Source organism: Mauremys mutica, chromosome 1 (assembly GCF_020497125.1).
Source record: "Mauremys mutica isolate MM-2020 ecotype Southern chromosome 1, ASM2049712v1, whole genome shotgun sequence".
NCBI classification, from domain to species: domain Eukaryota; kingdom Metazoa; phylum Chordata; order Testudines; family Geoemydidae; genus Mauremys; species Mauremys mutica.
In genome coordinates, this window is record NC_059072.1 from 328,755,265 (window position 1) to 328,782,984 (window position 27,720).

Sequence of the window (27,720 nt, forward strand, 5' to 3'; positions counted from 1 at the left end):
AGATGAGAAGTCACAGACAGCGGCGTATTATCGCCTAGGCCAACAAGGCTTAGGCCTAGGGCAGCAAATTTGCAGGGGCGCTTGCGACCCCTCCCCAACTCCGCTCCTTCCCCAAATCCCCGCCTGCCTCCTCCCCCAGGCGCACCGTGCTTCTCTCCTTCCACCTCCCTCCCAGGCTTGACGCGTGAAAGCGCTGGGAGGGAGGGAGAAGCGAGTAGCGGCACGCTTGGAGGAGGCAGAGCAGAGGTGAGCTGGGGCCCGCGGGCGTGGGGAGTAACCTGGGGGGGCCGGGAACTGCTCCCTGTCCCAGCTCACCTCAGCTCCACCGCTGCCATCCCCCGAGCATGCCGCAACTCCCCTTCTCCCCGCTCCCTCCCAGGCTTACCGCAGGGAAGCAAAGGTGAGCTGGGGGGGACAATTTTTTGAGGGCCTAGGGGCACCAAATTTGTTAATCCGCCACTGGTCACAGATGGTGTTCATAAGCAAGTTTGTAGGCACACTCCAACCCCGTAGCTTAAAGGTATTTGAGTGAATTCAGTAGTTGCCTTGAAAACTATACCAACAGGGTTGAAAGCTTAGTTGAAGGAAAGTGCTATTTACTTACAGAATGTTTTTGTCCTAGCCTGTAATTGACAGCATTATTGTGAACATTGCAGTGCTTGTGGGGATGGTTTAGTGTTGTTCAGTGAATCTAGAATCAGTGCCATGTATGTTTGTTAGGCATGGGCTTAGTACACAATGGGTATAATATTATATTTATTCAGGAAGTCATTTTGTGGTCAGTAGCTAAGGAACCAAACCAAGAGCATGTGTGTTTGCATGGAAAAAATATGGACACACACGGAGAAATGTAGGCTGTGAAATAATGTAGGATGCTCTTCACCTATCATTTCTCAGCGCTTCACAAACACGTGAACAGGTGAACAGGTTAATAAAATGTCAACAATTATTCGTTGTGTGTATAGGCTAGTGATGCAGTCATTCCAGTTTATATTTGTGCTCGGCATATGATATTTTCCTTGATATAAAAAAACTAGTGATTGAAGGGATGAGGGGATAATAACTGTAAACTAGATGAATCAAGGGATTTAATAATAGGATATGGAAACTTCTACTGCAAGGTCACCAGTTTGAGTACAGCTCAGATCCACTGTGGTGGCTATTTTAACAGCTGTTATTTATTACCTGCCTATTATTTTGTGTACTGGGGCTATTTAGATTTTGTTGCAGAAGAGTAACCTCTCCAGATGTAAATACAACTATCCACTTTTGATTTTTTTTATAGAGCAAGTTAAAAAAAAAAAGAGAGAGAGAGAGATTTCCCTATTTGTGAAGCTAATTTTCATGGCCAGCATAGTTAGTGGTCAAAATATGTCCAAAATAAATCTCTTCTGTTTGATTATTCACTTTGAAAGGGGCTTGGATGGTGCCCTCCACACATTCCATCCCAATGTAATCTCTACATCCCAGACAGTTACAGGGGAATGGCTGTTAGAACAGATATGGTTTCTTTAGTTTGTCAGGGATTTGTGCCTCCTGAACATCCTTGTGGTAAGCTGATTTTAAAAGCAGTTGTCTCAATCTTCAGCATCTTCGCGTTTGCCATCTCTCAGTTTGACAAAGTGATAAAAGCTGTCTTCAGGTTGTGGAGGAAAACTGAAGTGAAGAATACAAATACCACATTCATTCATTACACTTCGCTCCTCTTCTCACTAATTTAAAGAAGTTATTTTAAGGTATGTGCTAACTCTGGTGGCAAAAAATATCCTTCTGAGTACTTTTATGACCCCATCACCATTGTTCCTGGTCATGTCGTCCATTTATGGGGTAGAAAAGGGTCATTTTAATTGTTGGATGCCAAGTAATTTGATTTTTAAAATAACTACAAATATCTAGTCTAGAGAAACAAGAAAAGCCAGCTCTGAGTAGTTGTTTCTCTTACTGCCAACTCAGGTGTGTGACTCCCATTATTTTAGTCACAGTGATTCTGTTACATACCTTAGCACACACCATGATCAAGACCAAGCAAAACAATCATAATTATTAACCATAGCTATCTAATTATGAAGTAAACTAAAGGAAAAGAAAACATTAAACAAAACGCAGATGACCGAACACAGATGATAAACTGGATACTTCCATTACAATCCCTTCTATATGTGTCTTGATGGAGTACTTCTAGCAGAGATTACATCTCTGAGAGTGAAACTGCCTTGGTGGGCCAATTCATTTGGTAAAGTGAGACCAAGGTATTATTTTCCAAAATTATCATGAAGCCAAAATTATTATATCCTTAGATAACTGAGAGGGGTTATAGATGAGCAAAATAATTTTGTTTAAGGAAAAGTGAATCCTATTGGCTATTAAGAATAACCACAGAGTTCATAATTGGGCAAGGTAAGCAATCTCAACTAAATCATATGAAAGTGAAAGAAATATTTAAATCAATTACTTAGAAGAAGCTATTTAAGGAGCTGCTTTAAGATACACAGTATTCATAAATGGCCTATCTTAAAATCCAATTAAATCCCACAATTTCTCTGTTTACAATGTTTAGCCCCTGTCTTCACTCCAAGAATGTGTGGTCTAACCACTTGGTGTCTAACTGAAGAACTATTAGCATTTGAAATTACAACAGCAATTTCATAACTTAATAAAATCATTACAAGAGTTTATATCTAATCACTTGGCAGTATCTTGGTTAACCAGTCCATATTGAAGTCTTGGGGAGCTTTTCCCTCGGTTGGTTTCCTCTTGAGTCCTCTCTGTTTTTCATATCTATCTGTGACAGTTTCTTGTAGAGATGGACAGGATGAGTTGTATAAGCAAGGTAGCAGAGGGGATGTGGTGAGGAATTCTCACTTCAGGGTTTTATACTCTCTCCCTTCCTTTCCATGAAATAGGAAAACACATCTCTTTCAGGCTTGTTTAGATTGAAAGTTCGTTGCTGTCACCCTTTCATTTGCTTCATGCTGTTGAGGTTTGGGTTAGATGACACCCTCAGCTCCCACATGTGCAGTTAGCCTAATTAATATATACAATTTCTTTAACTGCTTTTGTTGTTCTTGTGGTGGGAAAGCATCAGATACATTTTAAAGTTAGTTTTAATCCTTTTTTATTATTATTCAGTTAGTTTTCTGAGATATACCTTTAGTTCCATCAGGATTTAAAAGGAATAGAAATTGTGTTTCAGATGAGTCCAAACATTCCTGTTCTCTTTATAAAAGTCAGGTCTCAAAATGGCCTTTTTATTGGAGTCTTTAAGCTTCAATGGCCATCAAAGAAGGTATTGTCTTTTCTTTTTACCAATCTTGGAAGAGGTGGTTCTCGTCTTCATGAAGTTTGATGAGGGATTGCTGAAGCATTGCCAGATAACTAATTTCCCAATTAATATAAACATTTCTGTACTCAAATGACTTCTTATGTTAGTAACCAGTTATAGCATCAAATGGCCTTGCTGTAGTTGTACATAAAGCATTTTACCATTTACATAACAGTGATATTAGGAGCTGTCAGGAGCTTTGCATTTGGTTAACTTTATTTGCAGATCTGCATTTCACAAAGATTTTTGCTATTTCAATATTTAAGAACTAAACAAAATTTGTAAAATATTTCCAACCATATATGTTTGTCCTTAAGTTTTAAAATACAAGCAGGGATTTTCCATTGAACAGAAAAGGGTGGCGATTGTGGTATAGGCTCATTTTATGACTTAAATGTATTGCTCTGATAACAAATTCCTACACTCCTTCTTGCAATCAGGTCTCTTCCTAAAACATGAATGTTTTACATGGTTACAGTCTTGTTATAGCAAGCAAATGTCTATTGAATCTTTTGTTCAAAGCACAAATTTCAATAATAAGTTCATCTTTAAAACATAGCACAACAGAAAGTAGTGCAAAGTTAAAGCAAGGTATACTTTAAAATGCAGCTTTTCTGAATGTGTCCGCTTAGGGGCAATAAAAATCCTTATGGCTAAGAAGGAGTTACTTGCTTGTAATTGGGGACAGAAAGCTGAAACCTCCTGGAATGTCTTTGATTGGCTATATGCTTGGTAACACAACTAGCTAAATATAGTATGTACTGTTATATTTCAAGCATCCAGGCTATTACATATTTGTAGCTATATCTTAATAGTCAATAAAGGAAGAAACAAGTTTGTAACTATCTTAAAAAAAGTGTTATACTGTAAATATAATTTTTGTATCAATATTGAGATCCTTCCCCTACAGTGTCCTGTAAGTGGTTATATTTTTCATATCAGTAATCCCCTGCATGTAAATTATACTTGGGCTTGGCAGAAATATATAATTTTGATGGATAATATCAAAGTTTATTTTAAAGCATTTTTTCAATTTTTGTCTATTTTAAATTTTCACAGACATGGGAAATTATGGGTGAGTTAGACAATGGGAGCATCAAACAATAATTAAGGACAGTAGACACTGAGATTCCAAAAGTTAATGCTTTAGAACTGTTAAAAACACAAACTGTCAACATCATATGTCAAAATACACAAAGTAAGTATCCTTAAATAAAACTTTAATAGGGTCTCAAGCAGCATTTTTCTTTCTTCACCTATCTGTAAATGTATATTATCATCAACAGAAATATTTTTGTTGGCTTGTGTGTGTGCGTGTGTATACGCGCGCGTGAACGCAGCAAAATTGACATTTACCGATTTAAAAGTCTTCTCTTTCTAGACGTAGTTATATTGCAAAGGTGCATTCATCCCCTTTACTTTTTAATTCTGTCTGTATTGCATGGGAAGAGCCTGCTGTTTTCCCCACAGTTTATCATCTGTTTAAATTGGTTCTTGGGAATGGCCTGGGCAAGTACTTAAAAGTCCTCTGACTACATTAGCAATGGATAGAGCTACAGAAGTTACTAACACAGGTTGTTGAGTTATTTTTTTGTTGTTTTTTCCCCAGATGAGGATAGGAATTCATTCAGGATCAGTTCTGGCTGGAGTTGTTGGTGTGAGAATGCCACGTTATTGTCTCTTTGGAAACAACGTCACTCTGGCAAGCAAGTTTGAGTCAGGAAGTCATCCACGTCGCATCAATGTCAGTCCAACCACATACCAGTAAGTGCTGCTAGTCTTTCTGGGTTGCTTTGATTTCAGCCCTGGTTTTTGAGTGAAATCTTGTGATACATCCTGCAGCCTCCACCCCCTCCAGGGCAGCTGCAAAATTCCCACCAAATGAAATGAGTGAAACACTGGGAGAGGCTGGGAAGGAGCATTCCACAGGCCCTTTTCACTGCTACAGGACATACTGCTCAGAGCTAAGAGTGAGCTGTTGGCAGGCCAAAGGAATGGTAGGGAAATGGCCAGTAAATCCATATACCAGCTAGCCCAAAATAACATGTAAGTGGGCAATTTCTACCCTACCTCCCCCATACCATGTACTCGATGGATATTGTTAGTTTTTGGCTGAGGTTTTCTGTTCCTCACTCTTATGTGGACTTGATGTAGGAAGGTGCTATTCCAATGGCTTGTGAGTGTGTTTAATTTTACTGATGAGGCTGAGATTTCAGAGTTCTATGTATAGTTGGAGGAAAATGTATTATTTAGCACTGTCAAGAGGCACTCAATAAAAAACATTTTCATAATGCAAGAAAAAGATAGAAAATGGCAAAGCGTTCTTATTGCTAACCCTCTGGAGAAATTATGCAAATTCTCATAACCTGATTTAATCAAAAGTACTCTGAAACAGCTGGCCTAAAGAAAAGTTCCTTTAATTGTTCAAATTTGACAGATTGACTATAAGAATTTCTGCAGCTTGATTAGTTCTAACGTGCTCATTTCTTTGTCAAGAGATCTATATCTCTCTTGTTCTTCACATTATTTGTCGTGTGAAGTAATTTTCTGAAGCATAGCTTTGCCCAGGCTTCAGCATTTAGCTGAATGCTGTAATACTGTAAACCACCAATCAAGCCATGCTGGGGTTTTTTTTTTCAGTCGTGCATTTCCATATTTATTTTTCCTGTACCTATCTATGTAAATTAAAGTTTTAAATGGAATTTCTTCATCCAAGACTTGAAGCTTCTGATATGCTAAAATATAAAGCAGTGGAAAACTAAAGTTAAAAAGTAATTAAAACTGGTGAATGAAATGACATTCATCTGGAGAATGCATTTATGTCAGATAAAACTTACACAACAGAAGATGTGCAGTTACTTGAGTAAGAGGCAGACATTCTGAACAGATTTTTGATCATGAAGTACCCAGCGGTGGCTTCAGACAGTTGCATGGTGATAGAGAAGAAGAACCGGGATCCAAACTAATCTTAAGTAGGGCAAAACTCTGCACATTATTTTAAATTAAAATTAGAAATTCTCTCTTCTCTTTAAAAATATCGGAACCTAGCATCTTGACCTCAGTGTAATCAAAACATAAAAAGTCTTTTCAGGGTGTTTTCCTGGTTCCTGGGCTTAATGACCCCTAGGTGCGGTTACTTTATCCTTCAGTGAATGAACTCCCATAGAAGTCGGTGGGTGAAAGTCGACCCTGTTTAGACTAGCACAAGGTCTTTGCAGCACTTAAATGCGCCTTCAGCCATTTTTGAAGACTTTTTGCCCTCTATTGCTGAAGGGTGTCTCCATTCCCATCTGTCCTATTGCTGGTTCTGGAAGTCCTGTCCGTGTGAGAGAGATCTTTGAAGAAGTGAGAGACTTTGATGTGAGTTACACAAATATAAACCTGGAAGGCTGGAATTCTGCTGAAATCAGTGGCCATTGTGCCAGTTGACATTGATGTTATTGAGAGAAGAATTTGGCCCTTAGAGGAAATCCAGCCAGGAAAGGTAGATATGTTTTTTGTGAGTCTGATGAAAGCTCAGTTCAGAAGTAACCTACTTAGACCATTCATAGAATGTTAGAACTCTTACCTTTTAAAGGGCCAGTGCTGTTCCTAGTGGTTTCAGTAGCCATTCTGTTATTTCTTAGGCTAATGTTTCACTAATGCAGCCAGACTATGGGACTGGAGAAACTACACATCCCAGGATCCTATCTGCTTTGCACCATGCTACCTTTAAAGCCAATTTAACTAGCCCTGGGAGGATTGCCCCTAAGTGTGATCTCCCGGTAGTATAGGCTGATGTAAAAGCTCTTACATCATCTTCCACTGTGCCTCAAGTGAGGGGTGTAGCTACAGTAACAGGCAGGGCCGGCTCCAGATTTTTTGCTGCCCCAAGTGGCGAAGCGGAACAAAATATATATATATAAAGCCGATCGGCGACACCTCAATCACACCACTTCATTTTTCTGCGGCAATTCGGCGGCGGGTCCTTTGCTCCCTCTCTTCCTCTTGGGTGGCAGCTCAAAGAGGATGAGAGGGACTGAGGGACCCGCCGCCAAATTGCTGCCGAAGACCCAGACGTGCCGCCCCTTTCCATTGGCCGCCCCAAGCATCTGCTTCCTTCACTGGTGCCTGGAGTCAGCCCTTGTAACAGGGATACGGCCATGTCTTCCTACAACCCTACCAGTCTCCTGCGGCCAATTCGATGCTTGAGCTAATTGGCTGCTTGCATGACACAGAATAGCTTCTAGGCTACTGTAAGGTATTTTGGGGGCACAACCCTGGAAACAGCCACCCAGGATTGGAGGAGCACAAAAGTGAGCGTTGCACCACCTGTGAATCCCCTAGGTTGTATCACTAGCGCTTTGGCCAAAGGGCTCTAAAATTTGTCTCCATTCTGTGCAGTCCCAGGAAATATAATTCAAGTGTTTTTATTAATCCATATTTATTTGCTCAATCCTATTCTCACTTCAGTCAACTGGAAAACTCCCATTGACTTTAACAGAATGGGCCAATATAGCAATTACCCCTGCTCCTCCCACCCTTCTCTCTGTCCCTCCCAAAATTAACCTAACAAGGAAATTATAGCCTTACATTTTCAAGGTTTTGACAGTGGCAGGAAAGAAGGTCTCTTCCATTCATGTGTCTTTGAAGCGCTAAGTGTAGTCAAAGCCCTGGCGCTGGGAGAGAGCTCTCCCAGCGCTGTCCGTACTCCACCTCCCTGTGGGGAATAACGGACAGCGCTGGGAGCCGCGCTCCCAGTGCTGGGGCTTTGACCACACTGGCGCTTTGCAGCGCCGCAATTTGCAGCGCTGGAGAGGGTGTGTTTTCACACCCTGCTGCAGCGCTGCAAATTTGTAAGTGTAGCCAAGCCCTGAGTTTTAAATGATTGAAAATGTATAGCTTCTGACTCACTTTATAACCTACTCATTCCAGGGGATAAAAGAAACACATGCTACAAACACGTGCCTTCCTAAACACATGCCACTGAGCTATGAAACTAAAATAATTGCTTATATTAGGGTTAATATCCACAGTTTTTTTAAATGGCATGAATAATGATGATTTTGCTGAACAGAATTAATTCCTTTTCCTTACAACACCCATGGTGAGAAGAAAACAAGACGTTCACTTAATTGCCTTGACATCTGAAAATCATTCTTAATACCCAAATCTCTTTCCCTTTGCTAGTTTGTGGAGGATGCCTGGGTTTTGTTTTTAGATTAGCCCTCGGAAACCACCCCATTCTAAACATCTGAGTGGCTCTCAGAGGATTTGAAAGGTCTTGGGGACCAGATTGCCTTTTTCTTCTTTCGCATTGGGGAGGCAACCCCTGTATCCTGACAAGAACGTGAAGGGCACTCCACAAGGGGAAGTTTTTCCCCCTCCACAGCCTTCTCACAAGGACTTTTCCATGAGAGGGTTGATTTGGCTTGTTGTTTGATTTGCCTTGATATCTATGAAGATAATGCCAAAAATTAACCCACAGGATTCTACAGGACTCACCCTTACTTCACTGAGCATATAAACTGGCTTGTTCTATTTCTATAAAATATTTTGTTTATTTTTGCATTTATTATAAAATACAGTATTATATTAACATTTATGGCAGCAGACAAATGTCAACACAATAAGTGTAAAATATTTAGCATATATGTTCCGCAAAATACATAAAATGAAAATTAAAAGAAATACATTATCTACTAATTTCTAACCTAGTTAAACATTGGACATGCTACTAGGAACCATATTTTGTTGTGTATTCAGTCACTTTAACACCATTTCATGTGCTGTTGCACACAGTACAAATAATGAAGGGTAATTAAAATAAGAACATAAGAATGGCCATATTGGTCAGACCAGTGGTCCATCTAGCCCAGTATCCTTTCTTCCAACAGTGGCCAATGCCAGATGCTTCAGAGGGAGTGAACAGAGCAGGGCAATTATAAAGTGATACAGTCCAAGTACATTTGGCAGTCAGAGGCTTAGGGACACCGAGAGCATGGGATTGGCTAATAGCCACTGAAGGACCTATCCTCCAGGAACTTATCTAATTCTTTTTAAAACCTAGCTAATCTTTTGATCTTTGCACCATCCCCCTGCAACAAGTTCCACAGGTTGACTGTGTGTCGTGTGAAGAAGTATTTCCTTTTGTTTGTTTTCAACCTGCTGCCTATTAATTTCATGGGGTGACCCCTGGTTCTTGTGTTATGTCAATGAGTAAATAACACTTCCTTATTCACTTTCTCCACACCAGTCATGATTTTATAGACCTCTGTCATATCCCCCCTTACCTAACTCTTTTCCATGCTGAACAGTCCCTGTCTTTTTAATCTCTCCTCTTAATGGAAGTTCTTCTATCCCCCTAATTGTTTTTGTTGCCCTCCAGCATGGAGCAAGGTTCCCTAATCCTGGTACCTGCGGTGCCACCTACAGCATCAGCACCGAAACCTGTCCCATGGCCCCAGGCACAGTGGCTGGGGTCATGGTACCCATGGAACCCTTGGGGGTTCACCCAACCCTCCCAGGCTGCCCGGTCAGCATTGGGAGCCTTGGAGAGGCCAGCGGCCTCGGTATCCTGTTCCCCTCCAGGGCTTGAGACTTCAGTGTGTAAGACCCCACAGGTCCAGGAAGACCCAGGAGAGCAATCTGCTGGAACAGTGGAAGTAGAGGTCCCCGCGGCACCAGCATCGTTCTAGTTCTCACCAGATGAGGCTATCCAGGGCCCCCCACACCCAGTTCTTCAAGATGACGCCAAAGCACATCAGGAACTTTTGAAGAGGGTTGCATCCAACCTGGGGCTTCAGGCAGAGGAACTGGAAGAGCCTTTGGACTCCCTGTTTGACGTCCTCTGCTCCTCAGCTCTTGCCAGTGTGGCCCTACCCCTTCATGAAGGGGTTTCCAAAATCACTAATGCCCTGTGGCAGACCCCCTCTTCCATGGCCCCTGTCTCCACAAGGGCAGCTCCAGGTCTCAAGTCCAAAGGGATGTTGCGGTGCTTCAAGCCACGTGCTGCTCTCTGGGCTTATTGGTAAACAACAAAAAGTCGATGTTAGTGCCGGTGCAGAGGATAGAGTTCATCGGAGCGGTCCTTGACTCGACCTGCGCCAGAACATTCCTGCCACTGGAAAGGTTCCATGCGTTGACGAACCTCATCACAGAAGTCTCCGTGTTCCCTTTGACTACAGCCAGGGTTTGTCTGCACCTGCTGGATCACATGGCAGCATGCACTTAGATGACCCGTGATGCCAGTGTCCGAATGCAACCCCTGCAACAATGGCTGGGGATGGTCTATTCCCAGTCCCGAGACCCCCCTGGAAAAGATCATTATTCCCCAGGTAATACTCACCTTGCTGTGATGGTGGACTGACTGCAGGACAGTCCTTGAGGGGGTTCTGTTCAACAACCCCCCTCACTCCATCAAGTTGATGTCCGACACCTTGGACCTCGGCTGGGGTGTGCACCTCGGCGACCTCTAGATACAGGGAATGTGGTCCCCGGGGGAAGCAAAGTTGCACATAAACGTCAAAGAGCTCTTAGCAGTCCGGCTGGTGTACGGATTCTTCCTGCCACACCTGTCGGTCAAGGTGGTACGAGTCCTGACAGACAACACAGCCTCAGTTTTCTACCTCAACAGGCAAGGGGGAGCGCACTCGTCAGCTCTCTGTCAAGAGGCGTTCCATCTGTGGGACTTCTGCATCAGGCATGAAATCCATCTGGAAGCTTGTCACCTTCCTGGTGTCAAGAATACACTGTAAAAGCAGCAAATTCACCCACGAAAGCTCATGCTCCAAAACGTCTGTTAGTCTATAAGGTGCCACAGGACTCTTTGCTGCTTTTACAGATCCAGACTAACACAGCTACCCCTCTGATACTAAGAATACGCTGGCAGACCAGCTCAGCAGGGACTTCTCCTCTCACCACGAGTGGTCACTCCATCCAGAGGTAGCCTGCATGATCTTCCAAAGGTGAAGAACTCCCCAAGTGGACCTGTTCACTACCAGACAGATCAGGAAATGCCACTGGTTTTGTTCTTGGCAAGGTCTGAGCAAGGGCTCTCTCTCTGATGCCTGCCTTCCGGTTATGTTCAGGGAGCCTGAGATACGTGTTCCCTCCGATTCTGTTCATCAGCAGGGTTCTGGCAAAGATCAAGAGAGACAAAGCGCAGGTTGTCATTATCGCCCCAGCATGGCCTCGCCAACACTGGTTCGGCACGCTCGTGAACTTGTCAACGGCCCCTCCCTGGCCCCTGCCCAACCTCCTGGACCTGCTGTGACAGGACCATGGTTGGCTCCTACACCACGATCTCAAGTTCCTCCACCTCTCGATGTGGATGCTGTGTGGTTAAACCCAGAGGAGCGGGCCTGTTCGGAAGGAGTCCAACAGGTCCTCCTGGGGAGTAGGAAGCCCTCAACTAGATTAACTTACCTGGCCAAGTGGACAAGGTTTTCCCACTGGGCATCTGAACGTGGCATCTTTCCCTCGTGTTCTTCCATACAGGCTGTCCTGGACTACCTGCTTCATTTGAGGAACTAGGGCCTAGCACACTCTTGCATTAGAGGGCATTTTATGGCCATCTCTGCTTTTTATCTGCCAATCCAAGGACAGATGGTGTTTTCCCATGACATGATGGTAAGATTCCTAAGAGGGCTTGAGAGACTCTTCCTGCAGGTGCGGGCTCCTGTTCCACAGTGGGATCTTAACTTGGTCCTGTCTAGGCTCACCGGCCCGCCCTTTGAACCACTGGGTTCCTGCTCCCTTTCCCAGCTGTCATGGAAGGTCGCATTCCTGGTGGTAGTGATGTCAGCGAGACAAGTCTCTGAATTTACAGCCTTGACCTCAGAACCGCCGTACATGGTCTTCTACAAAGACAAGGTTCAGCTGCGGCCCCACTGGTCTTCCTGCCAAAGGTGGTATCCACTTTCCATATGAACCAGGACATCTTCCTCCCAACGTTCTGTCCCAAATGGCACAAGACCAGTGAAGAGAGATGTCTTCATGCCCTAGATATCTGGAGGGCCTTGGCTTTTTATTTAGAACGTACCAAGCCTTTCTGTAAATCAGCTTAGCTCTTCATCGCTACAGCAGGTAGGATGAAGGGCCTTCCGGTGTCCTCACTGAGGATTTCCAATTGGATCATCTCGTGCATAAGGACCTGTTAGGACCTGGCGGGTGTTCTGCCACCACCGATTGTCAGAGACCACTCAACGAGAGCACAGGCATCTTCGGCGACCTTCCTGGCGCACATCCCTATCCAGGACATCTGTAGAGCCACAACGTGGTCCTTTGTCCACACGTTCATGGCTTATTATGCCATCACTCGGCAGGCCAGAGATGACGCTGAGTTCAGCAGAGCTGTGTTGCAATCTACACGTCCGTGAACTCCTGCCCACCTCCAGGGGTACTGCTTTGGAGTCACCTAATATGGAATGCACATGAGCAAGCACTCGAAGAAGAAATGGCATTTACCTTTTCCGTAACTCGTGTTCTTCGAGATGTGTTGCTCATGTCCATTCCACAACCCACCCTCTTACCCCACTGTCGGAGTTTCCGGCAAGAAGGAACTGAGGGTGGGGGGAGTCAGTGGCGCCCATTATACTGCACCATGTGGGCACCACTCCAGGGGGCACTAGAGCCGTTCTCCTATGGATACTGCTGAGAGAAACTTCTGGAACTGGTGCATGTGGCGAGCACACACATGCCTAATATGGAATGGAGATGAGCAACACATCTCAAAGAACACCAGTTACAGAAAAAGTAACTGTCTTTTCCTCAGAGTTGGCATCTAAATATTGACAAGAAAGATAGCTTTATCCTCTAAATCAGACATAGTTAAAGTTTCATTTAATTTTTTGCTCTACTTATTCACAACTTTGTCTTCCCTAGTAATGCCACTCTTCTGTCTGGAATAAGGAATAAACAACATATTTTAAGAAGCAAAAGTTTTGAAGCCATAAGGCCAGATCCTCAGCTAATGGAAATCATCATAGCAAAGGGTAATGATTAATTCCGGTAGAGATATGCCCAGTTTATACTAGCATAAAACTCTGGCCCTCAGTATAGCTTCTCTGATGGAAATGTGGAGCTATTTCTTAAGAGTTGGTGTTCTGTCTTCCCAATTGTTGATAAACATATTAGTATTAGACATGCAAAGCTCAGTGATAAAAATGCGTATCTAGAAAACCTGAACAAGATGTTAGGCACATTTTAATATATTTATGTGAAAACCACTTGATATTTTAAGAGAAAAGGCTACTCCTACAATACCTGTGCGCTCTTTTTATGGCAATGCAAAAAGGAAGTAGGGCTGGAATCTAAAAACCCATGGTTATCTTTTCATTGGATTCAGCAGCACTCTGTGCAGCTCTTCACTTCACTCATATGAAGAACCTTTTTTCAGGATACATGCAAGTGTCCTAACTTTAATCTGTTGTTGTATTAAATTCAGAGCTTCCTTTATCCATGTAGTGCTTTTGCAAACTGTCTGGTGTGCCTGCTTACCTGACCTCACCTGCTTCTTCCTAGCGCTATAAACAGGCCACCAGAAAACAGCAGAAAAATGTCCTCTGAATTGTAAGGAGGATTTTATCCCTTTATTTCAGAAAGCTGAAGAAAAATTATCTGAAAACTCTTTGACATTTTATTACCATTGTTTTGTTATTAAATAGGCCATAAGAACTATTCTAGCTTTCCAGGAATCCAGTTTTTTTGGTTGAAAAGAGTCAATTTTCTTTCAGCTTTGACTGTTGTCCTTCTCCTTTAAGATGTCCTGGGGTGAAGTTTGTTCATAGCTGGTTTAACTCTTTTCAATACATTGCCATTTTGATGGGTGCATTGAGCCTCTAAAAGGGTCAGCCTTGCTTGGAAAAGATGTATCTTGGCTCCTTCCCCCAGTAGACGTTTAAAATAACTCCTCGAATTAGGGTTTTGCACACTGAAGTAAAACCTGAGAATCCAGAGATGACATTTTGTCTCTATTGAAGCCAATGGCAAAACTCTCATTCACTTCAATGGGAACAGGATTTCACCCCATGTCCTCATAGTGTCTGGGATAACCTCATAGTTCTGAACATGATATACATCTGCCCAAATTTTTCGAAGGAGGAAGGGGATAAAGTTCCAGGGTGAGCTCCATGGTGGTTACTCATGATGGCTATAGTGCACAGCATGATGTAGGAAAAAAATAACAACAAATATGTGCTTAATGGATAAAAACAATCAGTAGAAGGCTTTCAACAAGTTTCTTCTAGGCCTCTCAAAAGACGTGGGTTTACCAGAGGGATTTCAGAGAGAAGAGTGAGCTATAGCTCACTTAAGAAAGATTTTCCACACGTAGCAGTTAGTGTGGAGGACAGTTAGACGATGGTTTGGAAGAAGTCGACAAATGGAATATCACTGAGAGTTGAAGGGATAGTGAGTGATACAAAAAGAATTGATGGCAGATAAGTTGGAAGGGGCAGAGCTATGCAGGGCCCTAAGAACTTGAACTTAATATACTAATACCAGTAATAATAATAATAATAGTAATCCAGTATGGTTGTGAATAACTTTCTGTTTAATAGGATCTGCATGTGCAAATCATAAAACGGGAGACACCTTTAGTGCTGACATTACATCACATCAGATACTTCCATTCTTGCTATATTGCTGTGTTGATGAATGTACCTAATATTTTTATTGTTGTTTAAAAAAGTAGTTCTTTAAAAAAACAAACAGAAAATGGTATGAAAATGAACTGGGTTTTCATCTTTGTCAGTTAAAACTACCGACATTCCTCATTAGGTATTTGTAACTTCCTGTGCCCCGCTATGGAGGTTCTGCCCCACTTTTTTTGTGCTTATGAAGCAGTCGAGTACTGACAATGTGTCTAACGCTCTTCAGCTTCCAAATGATAATATGACATTGTATAATATAAACAGTCATCAGCTCCCAAAATATAATCACATTTTTAAAAGGCCTCTATTGGTTCAGGTGTTTCCTTTTGAGTCCATAATCTGTCTGTGTAAGAACCAGAGTTTAAAAATATAAATATAACATTTGCTGTTGCCTAGCAACAGCAGCGAACCTTGGGCAGCCTTGCTCCAATTAGACCCGTCTGGAAAGAACTCAAAAATGTAAGACAGCAGGACTCAACAAACGTTGCCTTTGAATCTATTGGGGATGAAAGCTCATTTCTGCTCAAAACATCTTGTTCTCTCGCTTTTGTCTCAGTTAGGCCTTTCAAAATGTTCTGAAGGGCTGAAGACCCCAGTTTGATCTGAATCCCTGACCATCACCAATAGGTCCTGATTGGAAACACTGGGACAGCTCCAGCAGACCTCCCAGTGTAATCAGTAGGGATTGCTTAGGGAGTACAGGACCCAAGTGTTTGTCTACATCAGGGTTAGAAAAGTTATTGAAGGAAAATAACAAAGTCCTCTGTTCCTTCAATAAACTATCTAGTTTGGGCTCATTCCTTAATATCGCTTGGATGAATGTTTTCCATACTCTGGAAGGAAACACAATCTGTGGTTTCATGGATCCCTTCTGCAGCATGTAAAATAGATTAATTCTATTTTTATTTATTGTTTACAGCCTTAATGTGTTGTTTGTTTACATAATACTATAATATACCCACCTTTATCCTGTCTAATTATATTACCATAAAATGCCTTTCCTCCAGGGATCTCAAAGCATTTAACAAAAGAAGGTAAGCATCATTATTCCTATTTTACAGATTACTGCATTTAAAAATAATTACCTTTTGCCCCCTCCTTTCTTCTGCACTGCTTTCCCCAACCCACGCATATACACCCATTATGAAAAAGGCCTGCAGAATTTATTAGAAATCTTATAATTTTTATAAACTTTTTAACCATCCTATAGAATTTTATATAAAATAATCCATGCTATAAATATTAAAAGAAAGTGTGGAAAGGATATATTTATCTCCTAAACTATATAGGCTTGTACAGGAATTTGAATAGAAGCCAGATTCATGTCTGTAGGACTCTATTGATTTATTTAACCTCTACTAAATTCTGTAGAATTGTTTACCACAAAGCTCTCTCTGCTGAATGATCAGGCACTTTGAGGATTCTTTCAAGAGCTTTTCAGGTTAATCAAATGCTATTTCTGGTAGCTTTTACAGTATTCTTTAGTTTTACATCTATCAGTTCCTCAAGATGGTGCATGTACTGTGTTCTAAGATATTGCCAAGCTGTTATACTTTTTTTCTAATGCTCTAAAACAGACAGCAGACCTACTAGCTGCTGAGTCACAGTGTATAGGAACAGCAGGATCCTCCTCACCAGATTAATGGAAAATACAAATAGTAATATTGCAAAGCCAGAGGTGGGCATTTATCAGGTGCTATGCTGCAGTCCAGGTGATGTACATTATGTCCTATAACAAAAGCAAAGCACGGGACACTGTCCCTTTTGGAAATATGTTACAATTGAGCTGGAAGAAGGAAAAATACCAAGACCATTGCATCAGTGCCTAAACCAGGGGTCTCAAACTCAAATGACCCCGAGGGCCGCATGAGGACTAGTGCATTGGCCCGAGGGCCGCATCACTGACACGCCCCCTTGCTGCCCCTGGCCCCACCCCCAATCCACCCCTTCCATGAGGCCCCGCCCCTGCCCTGTCTCTTCTCCACCTCCTCCCCTAAGCGCGCGCAGTTTTAATAAATATATACACTCAGTAATGCACCTCACTCAAAGGACAAAACACGCACTTAGATTTACTGCCTAAGGCTCTGGGAGGGAGTTTGGGTGGGGGAGGGGGTCTGGATGCAGGCTCTGTGCTCGATGCAGGCTCCAGGCTGCGGCAGGGGGTGGGGGTGCAGGCTTTGGGACGGAGTTTGGGGATAGGAGGGAGTGCAGGGGTGAGGGCTGTGGGGCTGAGGGCGAGGGGTACATGATGCAGGAGGGGGCTCAGGGCTAGGGAAGAGGGTTGGGCTGTGGGGTGAGGGCTGTGGATGAGGGGTTCATGATGCGAGGGGGCTCAGGGCTAGGGAAGAGGGTTGGGCTGTGGGGTGAGGGCTGTGGATGAGGGGTTCATGATGCGAGGGGGCTCAGGGCTAGGGAAGAGGTTTGGGCTGTGGGGTGAGGGCTGTGGATGAGGGGTTCATGATGCGAGGGGGCTCAGGGCTAGGGAAGAGGGTTGGGCTGTGGGGTGAGGGCTGTGGATGAGGGGTTCATGATGTGAGGGGGCTCAGGGCTAGGGAAGAGGTTTGGAGTGTGGGGTGAGGGCTGTGGATGAGGGGTTCATGATGTGGGGGCGCTCAGGGCTGGGGCAGAGGATTAGGGTGCGGGGGGATGAGGGGTTCATGATGTGGGGGTGCTCAGGGCTGGGGCAGAGGATTAGGGTGTGGGGGGATGAGGGCTCTGGCTGGGGCTGAGGATTAGGGTGCAGGGGGATGAGGGGTTCATGATGTGGGGGTGCTCAGGGCTGGGGCTGAGGATTAGGGTGCGGGGGGAATGAGGGCTCTGGCTGGGGCTGAGGGTTTGGGGTTAGAGAGGCTCAGGGTAAGGGAAGCCTGCCTTGCCAGTACTGGCGGAGGGCAGGCACTAGGACCCTGCACCCTAATCCTCAGCCCCAGCCAGAGCCCTCATCCCCCCACACCCGAATCCTCTGCCCCAGCCCTGAGCGCCCCCACATCATGAACCCCTCATCCCCCCACACCCTAATCCTCTGCCCCAGCCCTGAGCGCCCCCACATCATGAACCCCTCATCCCCCCGCACCCTAATCCTCTGCCCCAGCCCTGAGCACTTCCCTTCCCCCCCCCCAGCCCGGCCCCGGCGGGTCCCGCTTCCCTTCCCCCGGCCCGGGCCCGGGCCCGGCCCCGGCGGGTCCCGCTTTCCCCCCCCCTTACCCGAGCGCGTCTCCGGCGGTCCCGCTCAGAGCCGCGTGGTGAGGGGGCGGGGCTGTGAGCTCCACGCCGAGCGCAGCGCTCAGCCCAGAGCTCCCAGCCCCGCCCCCTCCCCACGCGGCTCTGAGCGGGGCGGGGCTCAGGCGCTCGGACGGAGACTCGGCGCTCTATGCGCCGAGGCTCCAGGAGAGGGGTGGAGGCGGGAGCCTCCGCTTTTCTCTTGGGGGCCCCTGCGGAGCTCCCCTGGGGAGCTCCGCGGGCCGCAGGGAAGAGCTCCGCGGGCCGCATGCGGCCCGCGGGCCGCATGTTTGAGACCCCTGGCCTAAACCATAGGGTAAAATGTCAAAAGAATTAGAACCAGATATCCTTAGCTCAGTTTAAGTCTTCCGAATCCAAAGAATCTTTCCACAATAAATACAAATTGTAGTAGGAAGCCAAAGTCACTAAAATTTTGGACAAAATGGATCCATTCTGGACATTACAAAAGCAAATTAACATCCTCATCAGTTGTACTTTAGAAATACTTCTGGCTGGGTACTGTAATGATCTGTCACTTGAATTCATATTGGAACAAGGACTTGCCATGTTGTATCAGACCAGTCATCCGTGTAGTACAGTATCCTGTCTGTCAGTGACGAATACCAGATGCTACAGAGGAAGGCATAAGAAACGAGGGGTGGACAGTTTGAGGACAGCCTGTTCACAGAAGAAGCTTTATTTATAATCACATCAGATAGCAGCAGGATATGTGCATGTATACATACATGTGTATATTGATCCTATACAATTTACAGAATGATCTATTCATCTGGCTAATGAAATACAAAAAAAGCCCCATTAAAAGAACATTATTAGGGTTTCAGAGTCAAGCACTCAAAAGTTAGGAAATGCCAGGATTAAGGTTGGGGCTTCTAGATCCACAGCGCAAACCTCTACCAATTGAGCAACTGGTAGCAGCAGTAGGTTTTTACGCTCCTTGTGAATTTCAATAATTTTCTAGGTGCCTAAAAGTTAGGTGCAACACCTAACTCCTTTTTGCACATTCAGGCCTCAGGCTTTTGAAAACCCCACTAGGCACCTAATTCCCATTGATTTCAGTGGGAGTTGTGCACCTAGGAATTTTTGAAACTCCTATTGCATGGCTGTCTGCATCACTAGATGTCTAAGTATCTTTAAATATCTGGCCCTTGTGTACTTTTGAACATTTTACCCTAGATCGGTTTGAGCTGTCATGTTGCTCCCCCTCCATGTAACTTTGTTAGCTCCCTCTGAATTTTTACACAGTCTTCTCTACTTTTGATAGAATTATAATTATCCAGGTACTCTGTGGCAAGTAATGAAACCCTCTGATTGCCTACAGAAGGAAGATCTAAACATGGGGAATAGTAGCTGAGTGAAGCAGATTAAGCAGACTCAAGAGGATTACTCACCATTTTTCTATCAATCCGATTTCTAAATCGGAATGTTATACACACTAATGGAAAGCAGCAAATGTTGAGGCTGAAAAACTGAGGCAGAAAGGTCTAATTGCTTACCCAAGACCACAGGAGGAGTTAGTGTCATTGCAAAAGTCATGTGCTCTGCTATCCAGACCATGCCTCTCAACAAATATTTGCACTACTTAACTGGGAAAAGAAATAGTGGCAGTAGATTTGCTTTCAGATAAACAGTTTTAGATGAAACCACATTAATGTGTCTTTAAGGACTCACAGCTGAAGATGTGCCTAAAGTTCCTAACAAATAGCCTTTGAAATCTTGTTACTCTCCACTATGGCTCCACCTACTGTATGAGAAAATGGATATTTAGAAAAGCTTCAAGGAAGATGCATTTAAGGCAGGGGTGGGCAAACTACGGCCTAGGGGCTGCATCCGTACCTTCAGACATTTTAATCAGGCCCTCAAGCACCAGCCGAGGTGCTTGTCCCTCTCTGCGCGTGCTCTGGCTCTGCGTGGCTCCCACAGCTCCCATTGTCTGGCAACCGTGGCCAATGGGAGCTGCAGGGGTAGCACCTGTGGATGGGGCAGCATGCAGAGACGTCTGGCTGCGATTCTGCGTAGGAGCCAGAGAGCGTATATGCCGCTGCTTCTGGGAGCTGCTTGAGGTAAGCGCTGCCTGGAGCCGCACCCCGACCCCTTTCCACACCCAACCCCCTGCCCCAGCCCTGATCTCCGTCCTGCCTTCTGAACCCCTCAGTCCCAACCCCTCCTGAACCCCAGAGCCTGCACCCCCAGCTGGAGCCCTCACTCCCCACACACACCCTTGCCCCATCCCATACCATTAACTCCTCATTTCTGGCCCCACCTCAGAGCCCGCACCCCCAGCCGGAGCCCTCACCTGCACCCCAATCCCCAATTTTATGAGCATTCATGGCCCACCATACAATTTCCATACCCAGATGTGGCCTTTGGGCCAAAAAGTTTGCCCACCCCTGATTTAAGGGTTTTCCTAAAGCCGTGTCTGAGTTGACTCCACCACATGTTCATTTGCAGAAACACCCAGTTTTTCAAATGCTTCCTGTTTCTGTTTTCATGCTGATGCCTTTAAATAAAATTGGGGAAGCTAAATTTAGAAAAAAATGTTTCCAAGCAGAATAATGCATTCCCAAAGACAGTGTATTTCTGGGCAATGACAGCAATGCTTCTAGTAGTTTAGTGACAGCTGTTTTTTTTGGAAGAATTGAAACAGATCAGGAGAATTTCAGATTAGGAGGAGAAACTGCCAAGGATATTAAATAATGAATATTTGAGGAATTCTGCCCCCAGCCCCCAAACATCAACAGAGGCCCCAAGCTGAATTAGGGACCAGTCCTGAGCAAGTCACATGAGCACTTGTGTGATCAGGTCTAAACATCAGCTTGGGTGTTGTACCTACCCAGATACTTGAGTGGCACCCAGCATCTTCATCTATTAAAATCCTTCTGTAAAAGAATCTTGTACAATAAAAGGTCAGACATGAAATCCACAGAAGGGAGAGCAGGGAGAAATGCATTTGAGTATTTTCAGAAGAGTTGGTAAATAGATGTTGCTGAGCCACTGAGGTTGCACATCAACCTCAGCCCCATCAGTATGACACACGCTGGGGCTAGACTAGCTTTATGTAGAATTTAAGCTTCCAGCTGAAGGAATGGTTTGTGCTATCAGACTCACAGAGCCAGCACTGTGACTTGGAATCAGTAAAACGCTCAGTGGATATTAGTAGTGCCAGGGTGACTGGTGACTAACCACCTAATCCCCATGCAGCTATTCGGTAATTTATCCACTACTGTGATTCTTGATATACTGCACAGTCCTACATTATGTGACCTATTTTTATTAGCCTCTTGCTCTTGGAGATTATCCAAATGGCCTTTCATAGAATATCAGGGTTGGAAGGCACCTCAGGAAGTCATCTAGTCCAACCCCCTGTTCAAAGCAGGACCAATCCCCACTAAATCATCCCAGCCAGGGCTTTGTCAAGCCTGATCTTAAAAACCTCTAAGGAAGAAGATTCCACCACCTCCCTAGGTAACCCATTCCAGTGCTTCACCACCCTCCTAGTGAAAAAGTTTTTCCTAATATCCAACCTAAACCTCCCCCACTGCAACTTGAGACCATTACTCCTTGTTTTGTCACCTGCCACCACTGAGAACAGCTGAGCTCCATCCTCTTTGGAATCCCCTTTCAGGTAGTTGAAAGCAGCTATCAAATCCCCCTCATTCTTCTTCTCTTCTGCAGATTAAACAATCCCAGTTCCCTCAGCCTCTCCTCATAAATTATAAAGCCTTTATTTGGATTAAATTCCAACTCCCAAGACACGGTGGCAGGAAATCCTCTTTTGCACCACACTCTAGTGAAAATCTTTTTAAATTGCATTTTATGCCACTTATTCTACTTTTACATTCTAAAAAAGATTCCTTTGCCCAGCTGGTGTTAGTAACAAAACTATTAGAATGATATTAACACCTGTGGGCTACAAAGTAGAACAATTGTAGAATCCAAATTAAAAAGGGAGTTAGAAACCACATCTCAGCCATACTGGTTTCTTCAGATGTCACCAAAGTGTCTTCCCTGCTACTATAATGATAATAGGAGATATACCAATCTCCTAGAGCTGGAAGGGACTTTGAAAGGTCATTGAGTCCAGCCCCCTGCCTTCACTAGCAGGACCAATTTTTGCCCCAGATCCCTAAGTGGCCCCCTCAAGGATTGAACTTGCAATCCTTGGTTTAACAGGCCAATGCTCAAACCACTGAGCTATGCCTCCCCCTCCTCACTCATTCTTTCTTTGTATCTTACATTACCTCTGACTTTCTATTTTGTGTGTGTATATTAAAGGAGGCGTTCTTGGCTAACTTTCAGAACCTGAAGCAATGTTTTACCTAAGCAACAGTTCAGTGCATGACTCTTTTCTCACTGATTTAGGCTGTACACAATGTAAAGGAGTAAGGAAATAGTTGCATTCTGGGGCCATGGGCCAGATCTTCAATTCTGGTTAAGTCACTTTTGTGCCCCTCCATCAGCACAGAGGGTTCAGAAAGCTGTCTCAGCCAAGTGACTGAGAAGTCCTGAATTCTCCAATGGGGCAAAGCTATGTAGCTGGCCTTATCCACCCACCTTCCCTTTGGCACAGGGGGTTTTATATGGAAGAGCTGAAATGTAGCATGCTCTGGTGGTCTTGGGCTGGTAGAACATTCCCTAGGGGACCGTTCCAGTTGGTATTAAATATTGATAGTTTTGTGGCTCCTTTAACTTCTGCTGGAGACCAGTGCAGCCCCTGCCTATTCTCAGGATCAGGAGAGCTTAGAGGGTCTAGTTTTATCTCTTTGGGCTTCAAAGAAAAAAAAATGAGTTTCAAACTGGTGAGGCTAATTCTTACACCTTTTAACACCCTTCTGTTGGTTGATCTTCCTGCTACTGCCCCACCCTTTCACTTGCAATTTCCAGCAACTTGCACCAGCTCATAACTTCTGGAGCTTGATTATTCATTTCCTTGCACCTTGTGCCATCATTGACACTCAAAATTGTAACATTTCTCACCCACTTTGCACAGGTGTAAGGCCACAGTCCTGCACCTGCGTGTACATTAACCCAGGTTAAACATAGCATACTAAATTGCAAAGATCAAGGCCTAAATGACAACACAATTTGCGAGATACACCACTGCTGATTTTCTCCCAGCAGGAGATAAGAAATAGCTGTGATGATTTTATTAAAATCTGCCGTCCCTTATCAAGCTTCAGCTCGCATCTGCTCATTCCTCCATCAATCTTTTAAAAGCACCAATTTTTTTTAATTTAAAACCACAAGTGAAAGGTCATTGGGACTAGACAATTGACCCATAAAGTTAAAATGACTCCAAGGCCTGGTCTACACTAGGATTTTAAATCGAATTTAGCAGCGTTAATTCGAACTAACCGCTCAACCGTCCACACCAGGAAGCCATTTAATTCGAACTAGAGGGCTCTTTAGTTCGAATTCGATACTCCACCCCGACAGGTGGAGTAACGCTAAATTCGACATGGCTAGCTCGAATTAGGCTAGGTGTGGATGCAAATCAAACTTAGTAGCTCCGGGAGCTATCCCACAGTGCACCACTCTGTTGACGCTCTGGACAGCAGTCCGAGCTTGGATTCTCTGACCAGCCACACAGGAAATGACCCGGGAAAATTTGAATTCATTTTCCTGTCTGGGCACTTTGAATCTGACGTCCTGGCTGGACATCGGGGCGAGCTCCGCAGCACCTGCAACGATGCAGAGCTCTCCAGCAGAGGAGTCCGGCCAATCCAAGAATAGAAAGAGGTCCCCAGCATGGACAGACCGGGAAGTCCTGGATCTGATCGGTGTGTGGGGCAAGGAGTCTGTGCTGTCGGAGCTGCGCTCCAACAAGTGGAATGCAAAGACCTTCGAGAAGGTCTCCAAAGCAATGATAGAGAAAGGATACAGCCGGGATGCAATGCAGTGCCGCGTGAAAATCAAGGACCTGAGACAAGGCTACCAAAAAGTCAGAGCAGCAAACGGACGCTCCGGAGCCCTGCCCCAGACATGCCGCTTCTACGAGGCACTGCATGCCATTCTCGGTGGGTCTGCCACCACTGCCCCACCAGTGACCATGGACTCAGTGGATGGCATAGTGAACCTGGACAGTTCCTCCTCGATGTTCGCCGATGGGGAAGATGAGGAAGGGTCTGTGGAGGACGGCGCAGGCGACAGCGAACACAATACCGCTTTCCCTGACAGCCAGGATCTCTTCATCACCCTCACAGAGATCCCCTACCAACCCTCCCCGGCCATTAACCCGGACTCTGAATCAGGGGAAGGATCAGGCGGTAAGTGCTAGAAACATGTAAACATTTATTTTTTATAAAACAGGTATAAAAAAATAGAAATACTATATATAAAATTTTCAATGAAAAACTATATGAAAAGTAGGTCCACACATATAGGGATTGAATAATAATCCTCCAGGGACAATTCAACAAAGGTCTCATAGAGGTCCTCGAAAAGCCTCCGCAGGAGGTTCCTGGGGAGAGGTGCCTTGTTGGGTGCTCCGTGGAAGCACACTCTTCCGCGCCAGGACATCCTTATGTAGATGGGAATCATCGCCTCCACAAGCATGGCCGCATATGGTCCTGGTCTCTGCAGGGCTTCCCTTAGCATCCGCTCTTTGTGACTCCGAGGGACCCGCCTCAGGGTGATCTCGTTCATGAAATGCTGCATCTAATTAGGGCAATTAGTGTATTGTTACTGTTGTGAATGGTTGACTTTTACTTTGCATAACAATGACCCTCGCTTAACAGCCACGTGTTGTAGGCCACATAGGAAAAGCATACATTGATCTTTCCCGTGCACTGGCGGGAGTGGCTGGAAAAGGGTCAGAGTATCTGATTTCCAGATTGCCTTTAGCGGGAGGGCACAGCTATCCATTAACTGATAAGCAGAATGTACTGTAAGGCTTACCAGGACTGTCTGCTAGACGGATTCAGCTGTCTCTCCCCACTTGTCCGCTCTCCTGTGCAATGCCGCAGCCAATGAGAGCGTATTCCGAAATCTCGAACTTGGCCCGAGATCTCGTGAGACTTGTTGCCCTGTATGGTCTTGTTCAGAGAAACTGACTAGACTGTGTTCACTGTTCGCAAACATGTATCTGTTCAAGGAAATCAGTTACTTTTCCCATCACACAGCTTCGGCTCTTTCCCGGACTGCCCCAGCATCCCCCTCGCAGAGGCTGGCGCAGATTAGGCGGCGAAAGAAAAAGACTAGGGACGAGATGTTCGCAGAACTGATGGCCTGCTCCAGAGCCGAGGCGGCAGAGCAGAGACAGTGGAGGGAGACCCTATGTCAACAGCATCGCACACACATCGAACGGGAGGATAGGTGGCGGCAGGAAGACCAGCAGGCGACTCAAACGCTGCTTGGGCTAATGAGGGAGCAAACGGACACGCTCCGGCGCCTTGTTGATGTTCTGCAGGACCGCAGGCAGGAGGACAGAGCCCCCCTGCAGTGTATCTGCAACCGCCCTCCCCCGCCAAGAAGTCCTGCCCCCCCCCACCCAAAAGTATAAGACGGAGGGGCGGTAGGGGACGTGAGAACTGTCACTGCACCACTGCATAGCGCTAATGTACCACACACCTCTCACGCTAGAAATTTGTAGAAGTGCTTCCCTTACAGGCTCACCCAGTCCCAAATCCAAGTTTCATCCCCCCACTGTGTATTAGATTATTAAAAGCTGTTTGCTGTTATTCACTGTTTTGGTCACGTCCTTCGTGTCAGAGGATTTTTTTGTGTATGGGGGGGGGAGGGGATTTATAATTGCACGGTATAGCCTACATTACCAGGGTACAGACTTGGGGGCATGATCAACTGCAGGGCACACACACACTGCAGTCAGTAGGCACCAGGGTCATTCTGTGTGGTGTATGCTGCCCCGGGTCATTCTGTGATGTGTATGCTTGTCCAGGGTCCTAGCGCCTGCCACCCCCTTAATGTTAAGGCACGCTGCCCTTACCATGCACTTCCACCGTAGCAACGAGCCTCTCCGCTGCCCTGAGCCCCAACAAGAGCCCTCATCCACGGACAGATACTCACCCTTTCCCCACACCCCTCACCCCTTCCTACGCCCAAACCCGCAGCCCACTGCCGTCATCCAAACCCCTATCCAAAGAAGGCACCACTCGCCCCTTCCTGCAAACCCACCCCTTCCTGCAAACCCTCCCCTTCATGCACAACCACTTGCAACCGTCCCCCACCCCAGAGACCTATGTAGGAGCAGGAGGATGTCATTCCTCTATGGAACAAGCGGTCTGTACATCAGTGCACACCGTGCCCAGCACAGTATGCGTCCATGTTTCAACACCTGAACAGAAATGCAAAGTAAAACAAAGATTTATTAATAATGAGTGTTACAATTAATTTGCTTTAAAACGTGCTTTGGAAGTGGGGGAAACTTGGAGAACGGGGTATGTAACCGCAGATCAAAATCGACACATACAGACACAGGCCCAGGGTCAGTTTCTCTTGAAAGCAAGTGGAGAGTCATAGGTTACCTTGCTCTCCGAGGAAACTTGCTTTCAAAGCCTCCCGGATACACAGCGCTTCCCACTGGGATATTCTCTCGGCACGGGTGTCTGGCTGAGCGTAAACTGCAGCCAGGCGATTTGCCTCAACCTCCCATCCGGACAAAAAGGTCTCGCCCTTGCTCTCACAGAGATTGTGTATCACACAGCAAGCAGCAATAACTACGGGGATATTCTTTTCGCTGATGTCCGAGCGAGTCAGTAAGCTCCGCCATCTCCCCTTGAGACATCCGAAAGCACACTCCACCACCATTCTGCACTTGCTCAGCCGGTAGTTGAAGAGTTCCTTCTCTCTGTCCAAGGCGCCTGTATAGGGCTTCATGAGCCAGGGCATTAGCGGGTAGGCTGGGTCCCCGAGGATCACTGTAGGCATCTGCACATCCCCAACCGTTATTTTGTGGTCCGGGAAGAAAGTACCTGCCTGGAGGCATTTAAACAGACCAGAGTTCCTGAACACACGCGCGTCATGAACCTTGCCCGCCCACCCAACGAAGATGTTGGTAAAACGTCCCCTATGGTCTACCAGTGCTTGCAGCACCATTGAAAAGTAGCCCTTTCGGTTAATGTACTCGCTGGCCTGGTGGGCTGGTGCCAGGATAGGGATGTGAGTCCCATCTATAGCCCCACCGCAGTTTGGGAATCCCATCGCGGCGAAGCTATCTGTGATGTCCTGGACGTTTCCGAGAGTCACTACCTTTGAGAGAAGTTGCTCAACGATTGCGTGGGCTACTTGAATCACAGCAACCCCCACGGTAGATTTGCCCACGCCAAAGTGGTTCGCTACTGACCGGTAGCTGTCTGGCATTGCAAGTTTCCAGAGGGCTATGGCCACTCGCTTCTGCACACTCAGGGCTGCTCGCATCCGGGTGTCCTGGCGCTTCAGGGCAGGGGACAGCAAGTTACAGAGTTCAAGGAAAGTGCCCTTACGCATCCTGAAGTTTCGCAGCCACTGTGATTCATCCCAGACCTGCAGCACTATGCGGTCCCACCAGTCCGTGCTTGTTTCCCGGGC

The 27,720-nt window shown here is 45.5% G+C and overlaps 1 protein-coding gene across 2 annotated transcripts in view; it reads left to right on the top strand.

Moving 5' to 3' along the window:
• Window positions 1-27,720, top strand: part of GUCY1A2 (guanylate cyclase 1 soluble subunit alpha 2) — a 264,368-nt gene that overhangs the window by 230,002 nt on the left and 6,646 nt on the right. For both annotated transcript variants that reach the window (XM_045018738.1, XM_045018748.1), the window contains one exon: window positions 4,932-5,086. In XM_045018738.1, the coding sequence (XP_044874673.1) occupies window positions 4,932-5,086 (155 nt within the window). The remainder of the gene's footprint in view (window positions 1-4,931; window positions 5,087-27,720) is intronic.